General features: G+C 38.0%; 2 protein-coding genes across 3 annotated transcripts in view; one reads left to right on the top strand and one right to left on the bottom strand.

Moving 5' to 3' along the window:
* Snap23 (synaptosome associated protein 23) overlaps positions 1-3,882 on the bottom strand; it is a 30,435-nt gene extending 26,553 nt beyond the window's left edge. The window contains 1 exon segment of the mRNA XM_053743344.1: positions 3,774-3,882. The gene's annotated coding sequence lies outside the window, so the exon portion shown is untranslated.
* Positions 3,883-7,773: 3,891 nt separating this feature from the next.
* The window catches only part of Znf106 (zinc finger protein 106), a 51,365-nt gene continuing 36,173 nt past the window's right edge, over positions 7,774-22,965 (top strand). For both annotated transcript variants that reach the window (XM_047538721.1, XM_047538722.1), the window contains exons 1-3: positions 7,774-7,913; positions 15,277-15,362; positions 19,896-19,957. In XM_047538721.1, coding sequence (XP_047394677.1) covers positions 15,282-15,362; positions 19,896-19,957 — 143 coding nt within the window. In that variant the 5' untranslated portion in view covers positions 7,774-7,913; positions 15,277-15,281. The remainder of the gene's footprint in view (positions 7,914-15,276; positions 15,363-19,895; positions 19,958-22,965) is intronic.

The following is a 22,965-nucleotide window of genomic DNA, read 5'->3' on the forward strand; positions in this document are numbered from 1 at the left end:
TCAAGGAAATTTCAAGCTTTGCCTTTCATTTTTGCCATCAGAAAAATTATTTAAGGAAAGTAGGGTTTTTTTTTCTATTACTAGAAATTTATCCTATAGATACACTCATAATAGTATAAACAAGATTATTCACTAAGCACTATTTATAATTATAAAAAATTTAAGAACATCCTAAATTCCACAAACAGGAATTAGTTTAACAAATGATTATATACCCAACCAATAAAAATATAAAGTTGTACAAATAAGAAGTCTGTTTGCACAATGGTCAGGAGTGATCACTAAGCTCTATTTAGCGAAAACAACAACAACAAAAAAGGCAGAAAACTATGGTGTCAATATAATTATTAAACATCTCAGGAGCTGTGGGTATAACTCAATGGTAGAGAATATACTTATTATACACAAGGTCCCTGATTCAACCCTTAGCACTGAAAAAAATTATTTAATATCTCCAGTTCTGATATGTGTGAATCAAAATCCAAGTATGATCAAAATCCAAGTATGATCTAAAATCAGTATGATTTTAGAGTATCAAAGAAATGCCTCAGTGCAAGGCCTCAGTGATCTGGGAGGGATATGTGTGTGAGTGTATGTGTGCGTGCCCATGCTCACTCATGTTTGTGGGTGCTCGCTCATTGCATGTATCTGGCAGGGGGGCTTAAAAAGGAGATACACTTTCTGTCTAGGAGATAGACTATGAAGGATTTTGTGTATTGTACCAATAAGTTTGTATTTATTTTATAAGCACTAAGAGAACATGTAAAGCTATCTCAATCATCAACATAGTCAAAATAAATTTAAAACTTATAAACCTAAGTTTCAGAACTCAAAAATATCAACAAGATGAAGGAAAATGTAGTGACCAGTGATTTCAATATTTTAATAGCAATACAACCTAAACTGAAACCAAAATGTCAGTGAATTTAACTGAGTGCAGAGACCACTTTCACGCCAACTCCTAAAAAGGAACAGGGCTATAGTTCAATGGTAGAGTGCTTGCTAAGCATAGAAGAGGGTCTGAGTTCAATCCCACAACACTGCTAAACAAATAAATAAATAAAGGCACAGTACATGCTGTTTCCTGGCTCCATAATCCACTTCCTCCAATTGTTGAAGGCACAGGATCTGTCAGTTTCAGACCTCTCTATGCCACAACAAAAACCTGTCTCTCTCATCTGCTCCCCTAAATATGGTACCAGAATAAAAAGTTCAGCAGTAGTGGATGCAAGCAACATATTATAAAAGCTAACATAAGCATAATTGCAGACCTTGCCAGAAAACAGATGTATAGAATGTGATATAATGTATAGAATGTGATATAAAAACAAAAGGCCTTAACTCAGGGGGAAAAAAAGGGGGGAGGGCAGGGGGGAAAAAAGGGGATTTCACAAAAATATCGAAAAACAAACATCCTCTTTGTCCCCCCTGCTATTCCAATTTGCTTTCATCTGATAAAACCAGATAAATGTGCTAGAACTAGGTAACTATAATAAATGTTATCATAACAGGGTTCACAGATTTTTCAGGTGTATAAGTTGGTAGTTTATACACTGACTAGTTAAATATTTATTATAATGTGTGCTAGAAAAAAGTATAAAATACATCAAAACCATGATATCAACAGATTGTCACTTTAGAAGAGGGTAATTTTTTAAATTTTTGTTTATTTTTTATTTTTTGTACTGGGGGTTGAAACCAGAGGCACTTTACCACTGAGCTAAATCCCCAGCCCTTCTATTTTTATTTTTTTGCAACAAGGTGTCACTAAATTGCTAAATTGCTGAGGCTGGCCTAGAACTTGTGATCCTCCTAACTCAGTCACCCAAGTCACTGGGATTACAGGCTCATGCTACTACCCAGGGAGGGTAATGTTTTTTAAAAGTTCATTTAAAGTATTAAGTAAAATTTGGGCTGGGGATGTGGCTCAGTGCTAGAGTGCATGGTTATTATGGGTTCAATCCCCAGCACCAAACAACAATGACAAAATAAAATGGCAAAAATTATGATGATGGTGATTTATAAGTGAAGACCCAATAGTTGTGTCATGAGCACAGGGCACAGGGCCTGTTTTTGTTTGTATGCTTTCTTCCTGGTTCTGGGTTGTGCTCTGAATAATGAGAAAAGATATGACCATTAGGTTAAGTAAGCTTGTGTATTGTACTTTCATTCAGAGTTAAAGAAACAAATACCAAAATGCATATAGAAATTCTACTGTTTTTAGGAAATAGTGTAATACTGTTAGGAAAATAATGGCACAATAAGTCACTCCTATTCGGAAATAATGATTTTCTAAGGCATCTGCGCACTACAAGCACCTAAAGGAAAACAAACAAACAAAAAACCCTAGTGAGACTTAACTATTTAAGCAGCAGGTTGTTATATGATCACTTAACTTACTTCCTCATGATCTATGACAGGAGCATGATAATGTGAAGAGGTGTTTCTCCCATCTGCTAGTATTATAAGAATGTATTTTCCTGGGGAGATAGCTCAGTCGGTAGAGTGCTTGCCTTGCAAGCACAAGGCCCTGGGTTCGATCCCCAGCACCGCAAAAAAAAAAAAAAAAAAAAAAAAAAAAGGATGTATTTTCAATATCTCTTGCCAAAAGACAAATGACAAGTGATCATCAGATGCCTTAGACATCAACTTTGCTGTTGGGAGAAATATTAATTTTTCTTATTTTATTATGAAATACGTTAAGATTAGACCTCAAAGTATTCTAGCTAATTGTGTCTCAAGAGTTTCAAGTGTGGTATTTTCCAGCACAGGTTAAGAACGTGGGAAACCCATTTTTATCTGGGCAGTCTGCACTATTAGTATTTTACTGGGGCCAGTCTTTCAGGCAGTTGGACAGGTGGAGTAAGACCTCTCAATTCTTAAAATATCTGCTATTAAGAAGCTGGGGTTGGGGTTGTGGCGCAGTGGTACAGCGCTTGCCTAGCATGTGTGAGGCACTGGGTTCGATTCTCAGCACTACATACAAATAAATGAACAAAATAAAGGTCTAGCAACATCTAATTTTTTTTTTTTTTTAAAGGAGTTACGCTATTTTCACAAGACTGAGGGAACACTATCAGAAAGCTGCCAGCATCCAAACTTCCCTCTCCCAATCACCGTTCCCCATCTTGGCAGATGATAAACAGCAGGTAAAGCGATACTCCCTTCTCGTCCAGTTTTCCCAACTTTGATATCTTTCGGTTTCCTCAATCATCAGCTGCCTTTCCTAACACTGTAATGACTAATGACTAAAGAGGAAACAAAGCACGAGATGAAACTACACTTTACAGAACTTTCTTAACCCCACTACCTTCTTTCACTGATCCTTTTCTTTGTGCGTCTGCGGAAAAGCCGCAAGGACGTACTTTACTAGACAGGCAAGGACTATCCAATGTCCTGAACCTCAGAGTCCTTCTTCAAACAATTATCTCACAACTACTAGACTACTGTGGTCACCACGCAGTCTATGAATCCCGACCACACCAACACTGTGAGGATGGGGATGAGGGACTAGGAGTTCATCTGTGTGGTTTCGAGGAAGAATATAAAGAACCACCATTCGGCCATCCTTTCCTCCGCCGGCCCCTCGAACTTCTTGCGCCTCGCGTCCTCATTCCGGGCCCAATCTGCCGAGCCTGGGCCGGAGCGCCCCCTCCTCCCCTTAAGTCCGACACCACCAACTTTCCGACCGTCACGATATTCCCTTTATCCTCAAGATATGATCTAAACCTTCCTCCTGGCCAGCTACTTCAGCTCCATTCCTGGACACTCACCAAGCAGTTCCGGCCACTCCTCTCCGGCCGCGGCGGCTCGGACACCACTAGACTTGACCAGGAGCAGCGCCCTTATCGCGCCTGCGCGCGCCGAAGCCACGCGCCTGCGCACTTCTCGAGCTCAGCGGTCGCAGACACACCCCTACAGTTAGAGCCAATCACCGTGCAGAGGGTTTAAATCTCCGTGCCACGCAGGCTGAGAGGCTGGGAACTCACCCGTTAACCGGATAGATTCCCGTTCCGCCCCCGGCTGGAAGGCGTTCGTGCAACATTTGCCGAAAGCATCCGCGTGCCAGAGATTTTGGTGGATGAACACTGAGGGGAAAAAAGCGACTCGAATGCCTTCCCAGACCTGCAGGGTCTTTTTGATCTGTCTAGACTGGGAGATAGATACGTAAACAAATTATAGCGGCTACCGTGGGATGCATGGCACGTAGAACATCGGAGATGCCTTTGACTTACAATGAACAAAACATTTTATTCTTATGGGTTTCTGAAAGGGTTACCGGAGGAGGTGACTTAGCGAGTCTTAAGGATAAGTTAGAGTTCCCCCGGAAGTCCGGAAGGGAAGGAGATAGTTTTCCAAGCTATGGATGGACACAGGGTATGCCAAGACCAACAGAGCGCCGTCGGGAAATGTCTTGTAGTTCGTTCTTGAAGGCTTAGAGATCATCCTATATTCCTGAGTGTAGGGAAAAACAAGTTTTAAAAGTCTGGCAACAAACAGTGGCGCACTCGCATATTCTCAGCTACTTGGGAGGCTGACACTGGAAGATGACTTAAACCTAGCAGTTACAGGCCAGCCTGGGTAACACAGTGACACCCTGTCTCAAAAACAAAAACAAAACAGAAAGAAGGAAGAAAGAAAAGGGGCGGCGGGGGTGCTGGGGATATAACAGTGGTAAAGCACTTGCTTAGCTTATGTGAAGCCCTGGGTTCAGTCCCCAGAAGAGGTTGAGGTGGCAGAACCAACCCTCTTCCCCAAACTAACATTGCCAGACCTTGGAAGATCTTAGAATTTATGATTAGTGAGCCTAGCTTTCACACTATGGTCACTGAGAACTATTACAGGATTTTATGCAAGTGGATGATTATTTTAAACCACTTGCTCCAGGAACTCTTCCAGACACCTCTAAGAAAAAGACAAAATGCTGGAAATCAAGGGAGGGATGTGTTTCCAAGAAGTACTCTATTCCTAAGAGATCAAAGAAGATGAGCCTGAAAAAAAATCTTTTGAATTTAATAACACAGGTCCTTGGTGATCCTAGTGATGCTGTTTAGGGGAATGATGGGGTTGAAATATAGATTGAATAATTTGAAGAAATGCAGAAACGAGAACAGGTTGTAAAATGCTTCTGGAGACTTTGATCTTGACAAGAGGAGGGAGAGAGGATGATGAAGGGTCAGGGTTTTCTTTAAGTTTTGTTGTTGGGTTTTTGTTAAAATTAATACAAGAGAAACTTGAGCATGATATGGAAGATCCAACTGAGAAAAAGTTGATTGAAAGAAAGAAAGGGATAGTTAATAGATAAAGATTTTGAGAGGTAAGGGTAGAGGCAGTTTGCTAGGCATTGGTGGCATACACTTGTAATCCCTGCTACTCTGGAGGCTGAGACAGGAGGATCACAAATTTGAGGCCAAACTCAGTGCCTTAGCAAAAGACCTTGTCTCAAAAAGAAAAAACAAAAAAAAAAAAAAACAAAAAAACAAAACAAAAAAAAAAAACTAACAATCAGGCATCGTGGCTCACCCTATAATCCTAGACTTTCGGAGAGGCTGAGACATGAGGATCACAAGTTTGAGATCAGCCTCAGCAATTTAGTGAGACCCTAAATAACTTAGTGAGACCCTGTCTCAAAATAAAAATAAAAAGGGCTGGGAATGTGGCTCAGTGGTAAAGTACCACTGGGTTCAATTCTTAGTACCAAAAATAAAAAAAATGCAAGGGCTGGAGATGTAGCTCAGTAATAGAGCACCATCACCACCACCAAAAACAACAACAACAGAGAGAGAGAGAGAGAGAGAGAGAGAGAGAGGAGAGAGAGAGAGAGAGAGAGAAGAAAAAATAAAAAGGCAATTCAAAGCACTGGTGGGAGGAATTGTCTTGGAAGAAAAAGGAGAGAAAGGAAATACCTCAATTATAATGAAAGGAAGTGTTTGTTTGGTTACAGAAAGTTAAGTAAGTTCTCATTTGAGGACTTTTTTTCTCTGTAAAGTAGAAGACAAAGTCATCTGCTGACCAAAAGGGAAGTAGAATTGGGAGTCTTAAGGAAGTTGAGAAGCTTTGGAAAAGTAGTAAGGATTAACAAGCAGTGTAGAGGAACTTTTTGAGATGGGTAGAAATGAACTCATCAGTTTCTGTTCTGTGTAGCTTTCCAAAACAGTAATCACTTTGAGGGCAGAGGTGAAGAAGATATATGACTGAGTTCACTTAGTATTGAGATTGTCATGCATATAATACCATGGTTCTCAATCAGGAACAATTTTGTCTTCCAGTGGACATTTGTCAAAGTCTAGAGATGTTTTTTATTATTTTGATGATGAAGAATGGTGGAGTATTACTGGCATCTAGTGTCCAGGGTGATGCTAAACATCAGGATACACAGGACAGCCCTGAACAACAAAGAATTATCTGTTCCAAAATGTCGATATTCTTTCTTTCTTCTTTTTTCTTTTATTAATTAATTAATTAATATATATTTTTGTAGTACTGGGATTAAAACCAGAAGCACTCTACCACTGAGCTACATCTTCAGTCCTTTTTATTTATTATTATTGTTTTGTTGTTATTATTTTGATACTGAAACTTGAACCCAGGGGAGCTTAACACTAAGTCACGTTCCCTTTTATTTTTTATTTTGAGACAGCATCTCTCTAAATTGCCCAGATTGGCCGGCCTCAAACTTGTTATCCTCCAGCCCCAGCCTCCCAAGTCTCTGGGATTACAGGTATGCATCACCCTGCCTGGTGCCAAAATGTCAGTATTCTAAAGGTTGAGAAATCCTGATCTAGAATTACCTTGAGGTTCACCGATATCTGACTATTTTTGATATTGACTAAGATCCTGAGCTTATATGGTAAAATGATTCTTCCTTTGCATGATTTTAAAGGAGTAGAATGAGCAGCATATCACAGACCTTGAGTATTTCAAAGAGTTGTGATGTCACAAATACAGAATTAGGAGAGTTTCCCAAACCTCTAGAAGCAAATCTGGATTTATACATAGATTAAGGTAGTTGCTTATTTTGATTTGGGGCATTGAAGGTCTACTTAGGCAGAGATGTTATTTTAATTTCAATCATATAAGAGTAGTAACATTTCACATCATTATCAACCTTAATGTAACAGTTTTTCTGACTAGTCTTGGCTACTAATATAGGATCCCCAGGGAATGAGTATGGACTAAGTTTAATAATAAAAATACTTAAGGCACAAATAAGAATATAATCACTAGTATTGTGGGATGTATGCTGTTTGATAGGCAAGGATCATAGATAAGCACTTGACCTCTGCTATCTCATTTCACCTTAGCAACACCTTGTGAGATAAGATGTTATCCTAATTTTAACTTAGACAACTGAAGTTCCAAGAAAACTTGCAATTTGTCCAAAGTCACAAATTACTAGTAGCTAAGATTTGAACTTGGGTCTGTCTGTTCCAAAGCTCTTGTACCTTCCATTAAACTTCAGTAAGTTTTACAAAGAATGAGTGATTTGGAAATTGAGCCAAAATAGTTGCCACTGCCTATGGTGGGGACTTGGAGAGAAACTAGAGGCCCAGAAAGAGCAGGGAGAATGGAAAAGATTCAGAAAGGCTGGTGCAGCGGACTGCCTTTCTTCTTCCTCCATTCTTTTTGAGCAAAGCCTCTTCCCTTGTGTCCGTTGTTCACTCTCTTGTGTTCAAATAAAGCTCGATTGTTGAGAAAGGCGATGGGGTACGGGGAGGGAGGGGGCGGGAGGAGGAGCGAGAGGACGGAGATGTGCGCCTGCGCGCTGGTGGCGGCGGTGGCGGAGGTGGTGGCAGCGCCCGGCGGGGAGCGGGTCCGGAGCGGGCCACCGGACCCAAAGCGGAGGGGGGCGTCAGGGAGCTCCCTCGCCGGGCCTTTGGCGGCCTGATGGAGTAGCGGGGTTGGCTGTGAATGTGAGTATCCAGGGACCGACCTGCATTCAGGATTTCGGAGCCCCAGGGTCCTGGTGGTCTGTCTCTTAGGGTTGTAGTGGGGCTGCAAGACGCGGCCGGGTCTCTGCTCCTGCAGGTTGTGGCTCAGGGCAACCCGGCCACCCGCTCTCCTGGAGCCTGCGCGGGTTTGGCCAGGCAGTGCTACTGGCTTCAGGGTACACATTCTCGCGGGGGCGTTTCGAGTCTGTACCCAGCCCCAGAAGGAAACGTGGCTCCAAAGCCTTGACCTTTTGTGGAGGCCGCCGACCTCTTTGGGCCTCTTTTTGGGGAGGGGGCCCTAGACCCTGGTGCTCAAAGATTTACGGGTCTCAGGCCAGGGACACCTTGGGGCCTCTCATGATTGACAGTTTCGGTTCTTTTTCCTCCTTTCGTGGTCTCCCTTTGTGGTGTGCGTCTTAATAATAGCAGCTAATTATGGAGCGCTTACTATGTGTCTATTTAATATTTAGTACGATCTCAGTGCATAATTATGGAGAGGAAATGCTTTACATCACCCTCTGTCCTCAGTTTGTTCAATTTAATCATCTCTGAGAGTAAGATTAAGCCATGTTGTTGGGAAGTTTACTTCCGTGGCTGTTAACTTGGGACTGCAATCATAAACTAAGGAAGTTTTCTCTTATCCAGCAAATGAGTGCTTTATACACTATAATGATTTTTACTGTGTGATTATCAAGCCATAAATGATGTTGTTTGCACCACCCCCTCCGTCTCGCTTTATTGTTCAGGTCGGCCTCAAACTTTATATCCTCCTACCTCAGCCTTCCAAGTAACTGAGAGTAGCTGGAAATAAAGGTGTGCACCCCCCACACCTGGCCACAAATAATTTTTGAGTAATAAGAGGTTGATACTGTTCTAAATCCTTGGGAAATCTTAAAATTTCTTTTAAGCTCTGTTCACAAGTTTGACTGAGAATGAAACAGTGGAAGATAATATTTAGATTCACCTAAGATTTACTTAGCACTTACAACAAATATGCCAAATACACTCAGGTGTGTCACAAAAAAATGCAATATTATAATGGCAGGTGGTTTTATGCAGCATGTTTCAGATGAGATCACAGAAATTTCTGATGGTAATTTGCTTAAACTAGCCTTGTTAGTGTAATTGACATCCCTTAATACGATGCTAAAACTTTACACAACTTAGATATTTTAAGCACTTCTGCTGGGAAGGCAAACTGCTTTATAGTTACAGTTTCTAGAGTTAAGTAGAGTCTAGAAAATGGTAGGAGGCTTAAATAAGAGAACTTTTACTGGATGGTTTTTGAAGAAAACTTCAAAATGGCCTGAAAGGAGGGAAAGGTTATGAAGAAATCTGACCAGCCTCATTCAGAACCAATTGCTTGTATTAAAAGGAAGATATTTTAAAAGGAGAGCTGGGGTTGAAACTCAGTGATAGAGCACTTCCCTAGCAAATATGAGGCACTAGGTCTGATCCACATAAAATAAAAATAAATAAATAAACAAATGAAAATAAATAAATAAACCACATAAAAATAAGCAAATGAAAAACTATGGTGATTATTGTACATGTAGGTTAAGCATGTGTAATCTAAAAGCTACTCTACAAGAAAAGCGAGGAACACAATGGTAAATGCCAGATGACTTGGTTCAGGGACCAGGTATGGCTCAGTGAGAAGTGTACATTGGGTGTCTTGGAGTCACTTAGTGGGAAGTTTAGGATTGTACTCAATGAATAAGGGTATCTAGGCAGACAAGTTACACCTGAGTACTCTAATTGCATGCCTAGCATGCAGAATTCCTAATTGAAAGTTTACAGTCCCATGGGGATGTAGCCAGGAACACTTGCCTAGTAAGGCCTTGGGTTCAATCCCCAGAACTAGAAGAAAAGGGAAAGGGGGTGGGCAAGCAAGTTTATAGTTAGTTGAGTGTTTTGTTTTTTAATCTGAGACTATCCAGTATGAGTTCCAACTGGGCCTGGTGGCATATGCCTGTAATCCCAAACTACTCAGGAATCTGAGACAGGAGATTCCAAGTTTGAGTCCAGCTTGGGCAATTTACCAAGATCCTGCTCAAAATAAAAAAAATTAAAAGGACTGGGAATATTACTCAGTGGTAGAGCGCCCCTGAGTTCAATCCCGTACCACCAAAAAGAAAAATGGAAAGAAAAGAAATAGAGTTTCCTGGTATTCATCAAAAGAGGACTGGTTAAACAAATTTGTGTATTTGTTAGAATGAGCCAATTCTGTATATGCTAATATTGAAAGATATCCAAGATATAGTGAAAAGATGCCAAAAAGGGTGTGTATTTTGCAACCATTGTGGTTTTACACACACACACACACACACACACACACACACATAAAAGGACATAGATGTGGATGGTAATTAGAATCGCAGAGACAGAAAGTAAAAAACTAGTTGCCAGAGGCTAGGGAGAGGGAAATGGGACTTACTGTTAGCGAGTCCAGAGTTGAACTTTCACAATGTCATCTTAAGGGGCTTTGAGGAATTTTCTCTAGAGGGAACTCTACTCAGACCTTCCAGACTTTCCTGAGGCTTTTTCCTGGTACTGGGACCTGACCCTAGGAGCTCTCTATCATGGAGCTATATACCTATCCCTTTTTATTTTGGACAGGGTCTTGGCTGAATTTTTGAGGCCGGCCTCAAACTTCTGATCCTCCTGCCTCAGCCTCCTGAGTCTCTGGGATTACAGCTGTATATCCCAGCACTGTGCCACTGTGCCAAGCTCCTTTCAGGCTCTTGATATATCCCTGAAAAGAATTTAAGGATGAATCAGATTTTGGCAAAGAAGAGGAGATTTATTAGAAAGTGAAAGGTGAAGATACTATACTTGGAGGAGAATGCAGGCTATCTTGAGAGTGAGAAGCACTTTTGGGGTCTGGGACGTTCATGGGAAAGTATGTGGGGATGGCATCAGCCTAGATCCCACCATTGGTCTGTCAGTTCTCAGGATCTTTAGGTTGATCTTATCTTTTCCATCTGATAACAGATGATATATTATAGGTTTCTTAAAATACATCTTCCTTTCTTTAATCTGAAAGTACATTGTGTAGTCTAGTTGCATGTAAGCTTTAATTAAAACGAGGAAGTTTTCATAGTCAGTGAATTTACAGTTACTCTAAGATTTGTAGATTTCTCAGAAATTTGGGAGTGACAGGCCTGGAGAAAAACACAGGTTTGGGGAGTAAGTCTGATAATGGAACTTTTCGATTTGCATCTCCATAGTTTGTTTCCTTTCCTTTTTTGTTGTTGTTGTTGTTGTTGTTGTTGGGTGGTGGTGTTGTTGGTGGTGGTAGTGGGATTTGAACCCAGGGTTCTCCCCAACCCTTTTTTATTTTGAGACAGTCTTGCTGTGTTGCCCAGGCTGACCTCAAACTTGCAATTCTCCTGCCTCAGCCTCCGAAGTACCTGGGATTATAGGCTTGCTACCATGGTGCCTGGCTCCTTATAAACCTTTTTTATTTGAAAAGATTATAAACACCAAAAAAGTAGAGAAAGGAAATTGTTGAACCCATGCAAGTCTATCACTCTGATTTTTAAATCTGCTAATATTTTGCTATAATACTGTATTTGCTCTTATTCTTGATCTTTTATTTCTAAATATTTTTTAGGTCTCTAATAAAAAAGAACATTTTCATTCACAATCCTAGATATTCAGGAATAATTCCTCTATATTATCCAATATCCATTCAGTTCCTGTTAAATTTTTTCAAAATTGTCCCTCTTTTTAAACTTCATTTTGAGAGGGCAGTTGCTATTTTGCCCAACCTGGTCTTGATCTCTTGTGCTCAAGTGATCCTTCCACTTCAGCCTCTCCAGTAGCTGGGGACTACAGGTGCTTGCCAGTGATCCGGGCTAAACCATTTTTTATTCATTTTCCAATAAAGGCTACACTGTTACACTTGATTATAATGTATAGCTTTAAATTTTTGAAATAACTCATATTACCTATTCAAAGTATAAATGATTATCATTTAAAAAGACAAAGCTCATTATAAGAAATTATTTTTTTTAACTGAATCCATGATAACTGTTTCCTTTTTTTCTTTCTTTTTTTTTTGGGTGCTGGGGATCGAACCCAGGGCCTTGTGCTTGCAAGGCAAGCACTCTACCGACTGAGCTATCTCCCCAGCCCCTGTTTCCTTTTTTTATAAAGGAGGAGTTTGAAGTTTGGAGATACTAAAATTTACTCAAGGTTGTAGACCTGTGAAATTTCTTTGTCTAAATCCAAGGTTCATATTTTTTCTATCATACTTTGTAAACCATACAATGGTATATAAATACAAAGTTATTATTACTTTAGTACTTCTACTTGTTTATTTTATTTGTTTCTTTTGGACATGTAATCAATACCTAATAAGATTATAATTTTTGGAGTATCAGGAAACCAGGACAGATCTCACTAAATGTGATATCTGTAGCCATTCTGAAAGTCAAAATATGTATAAGTCCAAACATCTTGATTTCTGGAGTTCCAAAAAAGTCCCATTCCTAGAATTTTTACAGTCTTATAGTCTTATTCTTAGGTATAAGTTCTTCTAAGTGTTAAAAAAACAAAACAAAACTGGATTTAAAAAGTGGGTATGGTTTTGTTTTGGTTTTAGTTTTTTTTTAAATAAATTTTTTAGTTGTAGGTGGACCAAATACCTTTATTTTTATGTGGTGCTGAGGATTGAACCCAGGGCCTCATGCATGCTAGGTGTGCGTACTATCACTGAGCCACAATTCTAGCCCTTGGTTTTAGTTTTAAAAACAATAATATTTCTTGCTTAATTGTATGTGTGTATGTGTGAGTGTGAGTGTGTGTGTGTGTGTGTGTGTGTGTGTGTGTGTATAGTACTGGCAGTTGAACCCAGAAAGACACTACCACTGAGCTCCATCCCACAGCCTTTTTTTTTTTTTGTACCAAGGATTGAACCTGGGGATGCTTAGCCACTGAGCCACATTCCCAGCCCTTTTTATGTTTAGGGTCTTGCTAAGTTTCTTAGGACCTCAACCTTCAAGCTTCTGGGATTACAGGAGGGCACCAGCGTGCCCAGCCCACTTAATTTTTTTTGAGACAGGGTCTTGCTAAATTGCCAAGGCTGACCTTGAATTTGCCATTCTCTGCCTCTGCCTCTAGTTGGGATTACAGGCATGTGCCACCACACCCACCTGCTTAAAATCTTCAGAAAGTTCAAAAGAATTTTCAGTGAAAAGTAAATTCATATCCCAAGACCCTCAGTTCTTTTTCACACAATGACTGTTAGGGGTTTCTTATGATACTTCTAGAAATATTCTGCATGTATATGTATATCTTAAGGGTAAATTCCAACAGTAATCTATATGAGTATTTTAGCAGTATAATTTTAAGTAATGCTGTTCAAGGTTATACTCCAGTTTTTATTGTTTCTGTTCCACATATCTTTGATAATTTGTATTCATTTATTCAACACATATTAACTACTTAGACTGTACCAGACATGTGCCAGATAGTAGGAATAAAATGATGAGCAAGAAGCTATTCTGCAATTAATATTTATAGGGTCCTCTCAGCAACTTAGCAAGGCTCTAAGCAACTCAATGAGACCCTATCTCTAAATAAAATATAAAAAGGGATGGGGATATGGCTCAGTGGTTAAGTGTCCCTGGGTTCAATCCTCAGTACTAAAAAAAAAAAAAAAAAAGACATTCCAGTAAGAAAAGAACAATGTTCCATCTTTAGGATTGATTGCTGTCACCATGTTGCCTCTTTTAAGTTTCTGACCTTGATTGCTAGGAAACTGACTTGGCTTCTTGGGCTCCTAATTTTGCCATTTAATAATTGTTTTTGTCTCAGTACCTTTTTTGTTGTTTTTTCAGAATTGTGTTTCAAAAAATACACAAAAGGGAAGGGAATCATATTTAATCACTGAACAGAAGTAATATTATTGATATTTTGGTTTATAACCTCTTGGTTTATGTATGTTTTTATTTTTTATTTATTATTTTAAAAATAATCTAACCTTTATTTTTTATTGTTTTCTATGTGGTGCTAAGAATTGAACCCTCACCCACACTAGGCAAGTGCTCTACTACTGAGCTATAACCCCAGCCCTATTTTTTAATTTTTTAATCAAAAGTGAAATCATCCCCTACCTACTAGTTGTAATCAGTTTGTTTCATGACATGTTATTTTCATGTGCCATTAAATAATTATCAAATTTTTAAAAAAGCATTCTGCCAGCCATTGTGGAGCTTATAGTTTACTGGGAGAGACATTTAGCAAATAATTATACTAATAACTAAATAGAACATAGATTTAGTTAGGGTCTGCTTTGTGTAAAATACTTCATATCAATGTACTAATTTATTCCTCAACAGACATATGACATTGATTGAAATCTGGAAGCATACACAGAAAGATTATATTACTTGATCAACATCACACCAGCTAGTGAATGATAAAGCTAAGTTTTGAACACAAGCATTCTGGCCTCAAAATCTTGCTTTTAGCCATTAACCTAATCTACCGACTTTTATTGAGTTTGGGATCATCCCCCAGGGAAATGTAGAAATTTGTGAGGATATTTTTTCTTTTCTCTCTCTCTCTTGCTCTCACTCTTTTTATTTCAGCACTGGCGATGAAACCCAGGGCCTCACATGTGCTAGGCAAACTCTCTTCCTTTTATCTACATCCCCAGTCATTGTGGATTTTGTTTTTTTGTTTTTTTCCAAAATAATTGGGAGAGTACACTGATATTTAATGGATTAAATATCTGGGATGTTAGACATCTTATATGGTATGATCAAGGAATAGCAAGAAGGCATTGTGACTGAAACGGAATGATAGAGGGAGAGTAGTAGGGCACTGAAGTCTGAGAGGAAGTGAGAAACAGATTGGTAAAGCAAAGACATAATTTATAATTTTCTGTAAGCCTTTGGAAAATTCCAAGAAGAGGAATTACATGACCTAACTTAAATATTAAAAGAATCCTGTCCCGAGAATCTTTTGCTATGTATATTTTGAAAGTAGACTATAGGAGGACAGGAGCAGAAGTATGGAGTCAAGTCAGTATGCTTGATTATCATATGTCAAATGATAGATGTCCTAGGTAGTGAGAACTGGTAGGAATTAGGGTATATTTCACAGTAGGATTGATAGGACTTGCTGATAAGGGTGGATATGGAATGAAAGAACAATTGAGGGTGACTTGCAAAGTGGTGGCCATAGGCACCAGGAAAGTTGGAATTTCTGTCTGTTAAGACAGGAAGACTGATGGAGAAGCAAGGAAGATGAGACTTGTAATCTTGGTTATGCTAAGATCAATTCAAGAAGGTATCTGGGGAAAAGGTTACTAAATGTTACTTCTTCGTTGCAGGTTTGATGTTGAGTGCTTCAGATCTGGTCACTATGGTACGGGAACGAAAATGCATATTGTGCCACATTGTTTACGGCTCAAAAAAGGTAATCATGGAAGAGGGAGAATTGAGGCTATATGGCTAATCATTTTTTCAGAGACATCTTATTAATAAATGAATAAAAGCTTTTAAAAGCGTTTTATTTGTTTTTTTCCTAAACCATGGTCTCTGTCTGCCTTTCTCAGTCCACCTTTGTCAGTACTATTTAATTAAGTCAGTAACTGTATTATTAAACTTCTACCCAGAATTTGAACATACTCACAGGTGAATAATATAGAGAAATTTAGTTAGGAATCAATTACAGAGAAAATACCTTGAAATTCAGGTTATTTGAGATTGTTACTTTCTGAGATTTTAAGATTTATACTTTTTTTGGGGGGGGGGGTGCTGGGAATCGAACCCAGGGCCTTGTGCTTACAAGGCAAGCACTCTACCAACTAAGCTATCTCCCCAGCCCCAGATTTTATACTTTTTAAATTCACAAATGCTCAGCAAATACGGTGTTTTTCATGTGTACCTGGTTTCCGTTTATGCCCAGTCTTGTGAAAAGTACAATATAGTAGAAATGGTACTAACAGTATCCTGTACATCCACAAGGTGGGGATGTTGCACAAAGAAATATAGACCTTATGGGTCACTTTACTACTACATCCCCAGCCCTTTTTAATTTTGATACACAGGATCTTACTGAGTTGCTGAGACTGTCCTTGAAGTTGTGATCCTCCTGCCTCAGCCTCCTGAATTGCTGGAATTGCAGGCATGTTCTTGATTGTTATTGGAAATTCAGAAAACTGGGAAGATAATGGTCTAGGTTAACCAAGGAAATCTGATGGGAAGTAGTGCACCTTGAAAGATATCTAGGAGTAAAACAATTTAAGTGAAATGGAGAAAGAGATAGGCAAAAAACAACATAAACAAAGACACCCAGGTAGAATGGAGTTGGCAGTTGTAGGTGTCAGTAAGAAAGCTTATCTGATTGAAACAGTTTTGTTTTGGGATTAGTAGGATTATTTGTAATTTAAGCAAAGACAATTGGTAAACAGTATCAAATGTGCTAAAAGATTTTTTTAGCTCTATTGAGAATGTCAGTTAGTGATGGAAAATAATCAAGCATAGGGACTTGAAGATGTTGTACATTCTTGGAGTTGATATTTTAAAATCCTATTTAATAATATATCTGCTACCTTTTAAAAGGAATTGTTCTTCTAGTTTTAAACTTGATCAGGGCTTATGAAACTTGCCAATAAATCCAAGTTCCTTATGTTTGCTTTCAGATTGGAGGGAGATGGGATTAGAGAGACCAGTGTTCAGAGATGTGGTGTTAGATGTTCTTGGAGTAGCAGCCCTGTCTTGTCACTTTACACCTTCCCATGATCGTAATGAAGTAAAATCAATATTCTAGGGTGACTTGAGCAAGGGAAAGCTATATACCACATCCCTGAGCATCCTATTGCCCATTAACATATAAAAGACCAAGAAGCTGTTAAGTTAAAAATATGTATTCATTTATTTTTATTATTATTTTTTGGCACTAGGAATTCAATCCAGGGGCACTTTACCACTGAGCTACATCCCAGCCCTCCCCCACTTTTTAAAAAATTTTTGAGACAGAGTCTTGCTAAGTTGCTTAGGGCCTGGCTAAGTTACTGAAGCTGGCCTGGAACGTGGACTCCTCCTGCATCAACCTTCAGAGTCACTAGGATTACAGGTGTTTACCACCATGCCCAACTGTATTTATTTTTTTATTTCAGTGTTTTCACTGAAATAAAACCTTGTTCAATCTTGTTACCCACCCCTTTAAAAACAACACTGACTAACGTACAAGGAACTAAGCAGAAGCCTGGTATACAAAAAGTTCTTGGAGTAGCAGCCCTATCTTGTCACTTTACACCTTCCCATGATCGTAATGAAGTAAAATCAATGTTCTAGGGTGACTTGAGCAAGGGAAAGCTATATTTATATTTATATTTATATATATATATTTATTTTAAATATAAATATATAAATATATTTATATTTATATTTAGAACTCTTACCTTAATCCTAGCCTATGGGTCTTGTCCAGGTATTTTGAATACTTGGTTGTTTTCACTATTCATTTCTTCGAACAGGATTGGAGAGGATTTTGCTTGTAAATTTGAGAAAAATTAGTGAAGTATCTTAGAAAGTCAAAAGTCACCTTGCAACTAGTTTTGAATTATAACATTTTTATAATAAACACAGAATCAGTTTTTATATCAGAGAGAATAACTCATTTCAATTAATATTGTTTTGGTCATGAACAGCTTGATAGCTAGGAACAGAACCCACTTAAATTCAACTTAAGAAAAGGAATTCTGCCAGGCATGGTGGCGCGTGCCTGTAATCCCAGCAGCTCTGGAGGCTAAGGCAAGAGGATCATGAGTTCAAAGTCAGCCTCAGCAAAAGTGAAGCACTAAGCAACTCAGTGAGACCTTGTCTCTAAATAAAATACAAAAATAGGGCTGGGGATGTGGCTCAGTGGTCAAGTGCACCTGAGTTCAATCCCAAGTACTTCCCCCCCAAAAAAAACAAAAAGGAATTTGAAATACAGATAAGAATCTAAAGAATAACAGCAAGCATAGGGATTTGAAGATGTACATTCTTGGAGTTTTTCATTCTAACACAGTGCTTGAAATGTTGACTTGGTGTCAGGTCTGCCTGGTTTGGAGTCCCAGTTTGACTACTTGGTTAACTGTAACTCTGAGAGGCATCTTTTCACATTTATCCCTTCAATACCTCACTATCCACTTGGCACATAATAAGCACTTGATAAATATTTGGTAAATGAAGATGTTAACTTCTCTGCATCCTGTGTCCTTAGAAAGTTCATAACTTGCTCAGCAATATTTTGCTGTTCAAATGAGAAAATGTTTAGGGCACTTATCATAGAATATAGTAAACAGTAATATTCAGAAGTTGTGGTAGCCCTTTATTATTGTATATGTAAATAGCTGTGCTCTAATTATGACATGCTGGCTATATATACTTTCAAGTGACAAAAGAATAGATAGTTACAGCTCTTTGTGTTTTCTGTGTGGTGTGCTTTTCCACAGATTTTATTTCGTTCCCACTAAGGGAGCAATAAGGGAAGGGGGAGGGGGGACATAGTAAATGTTCAAACTTTTCATTAGACCCAACCAAATCAGTTGGGGAAGTGGAGGAGTGGGCAGTGAAATAAAGCAATAACTGAACTATTATGTTCATAGTATTTTTTTAAAAACTTCCTGATCTGCTATAGAGATTGTTATATTTGTAACTCCCATCTAAAATTGATGTAGCCATTCATATTCATTCAACAAATGTTTATCGATACTGATATTCCAGGTCTGACCAAACTATGTGTAAACCTGTTACTTTTTTCTTTTTTTAAGGTACCAGGGATTGAACTCAGGCTCACTTAACCACTGAGCCACATCCCCTTTTTATTATTTTTTCTCTATTTTGAGACAGGGTCTGGCTAAGTTGCTTAGGGCCTCAATAAACTACTGAGGCTGGCTCTGAACTTGGAAGCCTGTCTGTGGCTTACTCTTTGGAATTCTGGGGATTTAACCCAGGGGCACTTTACCACTGAGCTACATCCCTCAGGCCTTGTGATTTTTTTATTTTGAGACAGAGTTTTGCTAAGTTGTTCTGTTACCTGAGTTGTCCTTGATCTCGTGATCCTCCTGCTGCAGCCTCTGGAGTAGCTGGGATTACAGGTGTGCACCACCATACCAGACTGTAGTTTACTCTTGAAACATTCAGTTGATTAGGAAAAGAGTGTGGACAAAAGTAGTCAAATAGTTGAAACTCTAAGTGATTTAAGAATTTAAAAAAAAAAAAAAAAAAAAAACCTTAGTAAATTCTTTGTAACAGGATAGAATTAACCTACATAGTTTATTCTTAAAAGTCTTTTGCCCCCTGAAGGCAATACTTTATAACCATTTTGGAAAGATACCTAAATATGTTTTTTAATAATTTCTTTTACTTAAAATATGTTGCTAGGCACAGTGGCACACACCTGTAATCCCAGCAATTTAGCAAGCTAAGGCAGGAGGATTGCAAATTGGAGGGCAGCCTTAGCGATTTAGTGAGGCTTTGTCTCTAAATTAAAAGTAAAAAGCACTGAGGGGTGTAGCTCAATGGCAGAATGCCTCTGGGTTCAATAATCCCCAGTGTTCCCCGCCCCCCCCCCAAAAAAAAAGAAAAAAGAAAAAGAAGAGAAGGAAAGAAAATATTTCAAAAAGCACAGCTGAGGGCTGGGGTTGTAGCTCAGTGGTAGAGTGCTTGCCTAGCACTGGGTTCAATCCCCAGCATCACATTAAAAAAAAAACTAAACAAAAATGCTAAATTTAATTACCTTACTTTTCTCTCCATAAGTAACTCTTAAAAAATAAAAACACAGCTGAAAATTATTTAATAAGCAACTATGAATTGAGAAGAGTAGTCACAAAAAAAATTTTGACAAAGGAAGCGGAGTCCCCAATTGTTGATTACATAGGACAAAGGAATTTTGTCTTTTTCCCCCTCCCCCCAAAACAATCCCTCTTAGTTTAATCTGCTTTTTTTGATTTTGAAGGAAATGGACGAACACATGAGGAGCATGTTGCATCACAGGGAACTTGAGAACCTGAAGGGCAGGTATGGGAATGGCTCTCTTCTATAAATTTACATATGGGGGAGGTGGGCTGAGTACTGATGGTGCCTCTCAGCTTATTTTATGGTAATCTTTTGTTAATGAATGCTGTCTTGTGGCATAGAACAATGTGTTTGCTTTAGTAATGTGTACAGTAGATTTTTAGCATTCTAAAGGGATAAACCCTGTAATTCTAGCTACTTAGGAGGCTGAGGCAAGAGGATTTTAAGTTTGAGGCCAGCCTGGATAATTTAGTGAGATCCTGTCTCAAAAATAAAATAAAAAAGAACTGGGATTGTAGCTCAGTGCTTGCCTAGAATGTGTGAGTCCCTGGGTCCAATCTCTAGTACCCCACCTCCGTAAACACATACAAAGGGATAAACTCTGATTTCTTTATGCATTTCAATTTCAGTTCTGGTTAAAGTATTTACAACAAAGATGAGTTAGAATGAACTAGTTCTGTCATTAGTAAGCTGTCTCATTCCCACCAAACAGCCTTGAAGCTAGGACATTTCTTATTTTGCCTTTAGCAGTGTTATAAATTATTGCATACTGTAAGCTTCCAGTGTCCTGGAATAGTCTCAAGAAGTTCAGAGTCGACTAAGTTAGTATAGAAAAAAAATCAAATTACTTGCCTTAAGTGTATTTGAGAATGCTTTTTTGTTATTTAAAGCTTGAGGTGTTTAAGGGAAGAAAATCTAATAAGCAGCTTTAAAATAAATGTATCATATGTATATATGCCTGTCCTTTTTCCATTTATGGTTTCTTTCTTAAAATTTTTGACTTCAACATTTTGAATTTGAACTTTGGAGGCTGGATAAACAGCATCATTGGGAAACTAAGAAAAATGAAATGTATTTTATTCTATGAATAATGGTTATGTTTTGATCAGAATGCCATCCTGTATCATTTGACATTATTATATTAACTTTATTGTTAAGTCATATCATTTTAGATTATGTGGGCAAGTTAATGTGTTATGAAACTTTCAGCATCTCTTTAGCATATTAATGGAATTTTTACATGTCCCTAGTCCCATACTTTGCAAAGGTTAGGTTTAGCAGCAGTATTGAGAATTTCCCTCAGAGTTAGTGTGTGGTGAGCCGTTATTATAATAACTTGAATATATATGATTTCTAACTTATTACCATTCAAAATCTATGAAAAACAGTAAAAAATTTGTAATATATAGGTTATTTTAACTATTTATAAGCCCATTTTCAGTGAACTTTTTGAAGTTTGCCTTATTCTGGACTACTTACCCTCCCGTCCCATATGTACATATTATAAAATCAAATGAAACAAATAAGGTCAGTAAATCTAGTTAATAGGAGAGAAACCCATTGCATTCAAAGACTAATGTCTTATTTAATTCAGAGGTCACTAACAGCCATTTAAGACTTTAAGAAACAATTTGTATGTGTGTTTTGGGGGTAGTACTGGGGATTGAACCAGGCTCCACAAATGCTAGGCAAGCTCTCTACCATTGAACTATATCCCCAGCCCTTTTTATTTTATCATGAGACAGTATCTCACTAAGTTTCCCAGGCAGGTCTCAAACTTAGAATCTGCCTGCCTTTTTCTCTAGAATAGCTGAGATTCCAGGGGTATACCACCACATCCAGCAAAAAATTAAAACAAATTTTGGTTACGTAAGATTCATGTTTGTAATGAATATAGAATCACAAAAAGCAAAACTCTTCTTGCCCCAATCCCCTTTAAATTCTATTTCTATTTTAGAGAAGAGTCAAGGGTTTGGAGTATTTCCTATACAGTATTTACATAGACTTATGTTTATATATACACATTTTGGTTTGTTTCAACATAGCTGGACCACATTCCATCTGTGTGGTGGTCTGTAACTTGTTTATTCTTTCTTCCCCCCTCTAAGCAGATTTCACTGTGTGATGGAGATTTTATATATCATTTTCAATTACTTGGAACATAATTAGAATATTAAAGCATCTGAACTGCCAATATAAATGTCAGTGTTCCTTCCCTAATTCATTTTAATGTAGAGAAAAGCACTTTAGTACTAATTTACTCATATGTTATATGCAATGTTAACATGTTTTAATAGTTTCCTGGCCTTTAACAAATTATAAGGGAGAAGGCAACAGGTAACAAGAAAAAAAAAAAAAAAAACAGATGATAAAACTATCAAAAAAGACATAAAATCTCTCCAGGCATGGTGAAACACACCTATAATTCCAATGACCCGGGCGGTTGAGGCAGGAGAATTGCATGTTTGAGAGCAGTCTCAGCAACTTAGTAAGACCCTGACTTAAAATAAAAAATTTAAAAGAAAGAAAGAAAGAAAAAAGGCATACAATCAAAAAGCATTTATTGTCTTGGAACGTTTACTGAAAGGAAAGTCATCATTAGTCTGTCTGGTTAAGGATAGTAATCTCCAGGCATCATTCCTTTTCCCTGATAGCCTCAGTTTGTGATCATAACCTCTGAATTTTGTGTTTAATTACTGGATTTCTGGTGTTAAGACTTTCTATTTATATTGTATCTGTAATTTCTGGGTTTGATCTGGTTAACAATTGTAAAATATATATTTTTAAAGTTTTTAATATAAACTTGAGTGAGAAATAAGTAACAGATCCTCTTTGGTTCACAATTAGGGATATCTGGAGTATTTCCATGTTTTTTCCCCCTATTATGTTTGTTCAGATGTGTGGTCTATAAGTAGCTTGTCCAGAGAGATGCTGTTAAAAAGGCTCGAACCTTTATTTATCAAACAGCTGTTGTGGTGTAGTTAGAGCAGGCTTAATAAAGAAAAGCTTATGCAGAGAACATCTTAAGACTGCCTTTCACACTTGAGAGGAAATTGTGTGGTAACAGGATGAAGCTAATTTGAGACCTTTAAACATCCTAAGGAAAATTTACTGCTTTTATTAGATAAGAAGGAAAAGTAGTTCATTTTTCTCATAATTATTTTATGTATTTACATAAATTATTTAAACTGGTTGTTAATTAAAGAATTGAAAAATAGCATCAATGAAAT

This window comes from Sciurus carolinensis, chromosome 2, assembly GCF_902686445.1.
Source record: "Sciurus carolinensis chromosome 2, mSciCar1.2, whole genome shotgun sequence".
Classification (NCBI taxonomy): Eukaryota; Metazoa; Chordata; class Mammalia; order Rodentia; family Sciuridae; genus Sciurus; species Sciurus carolinensis.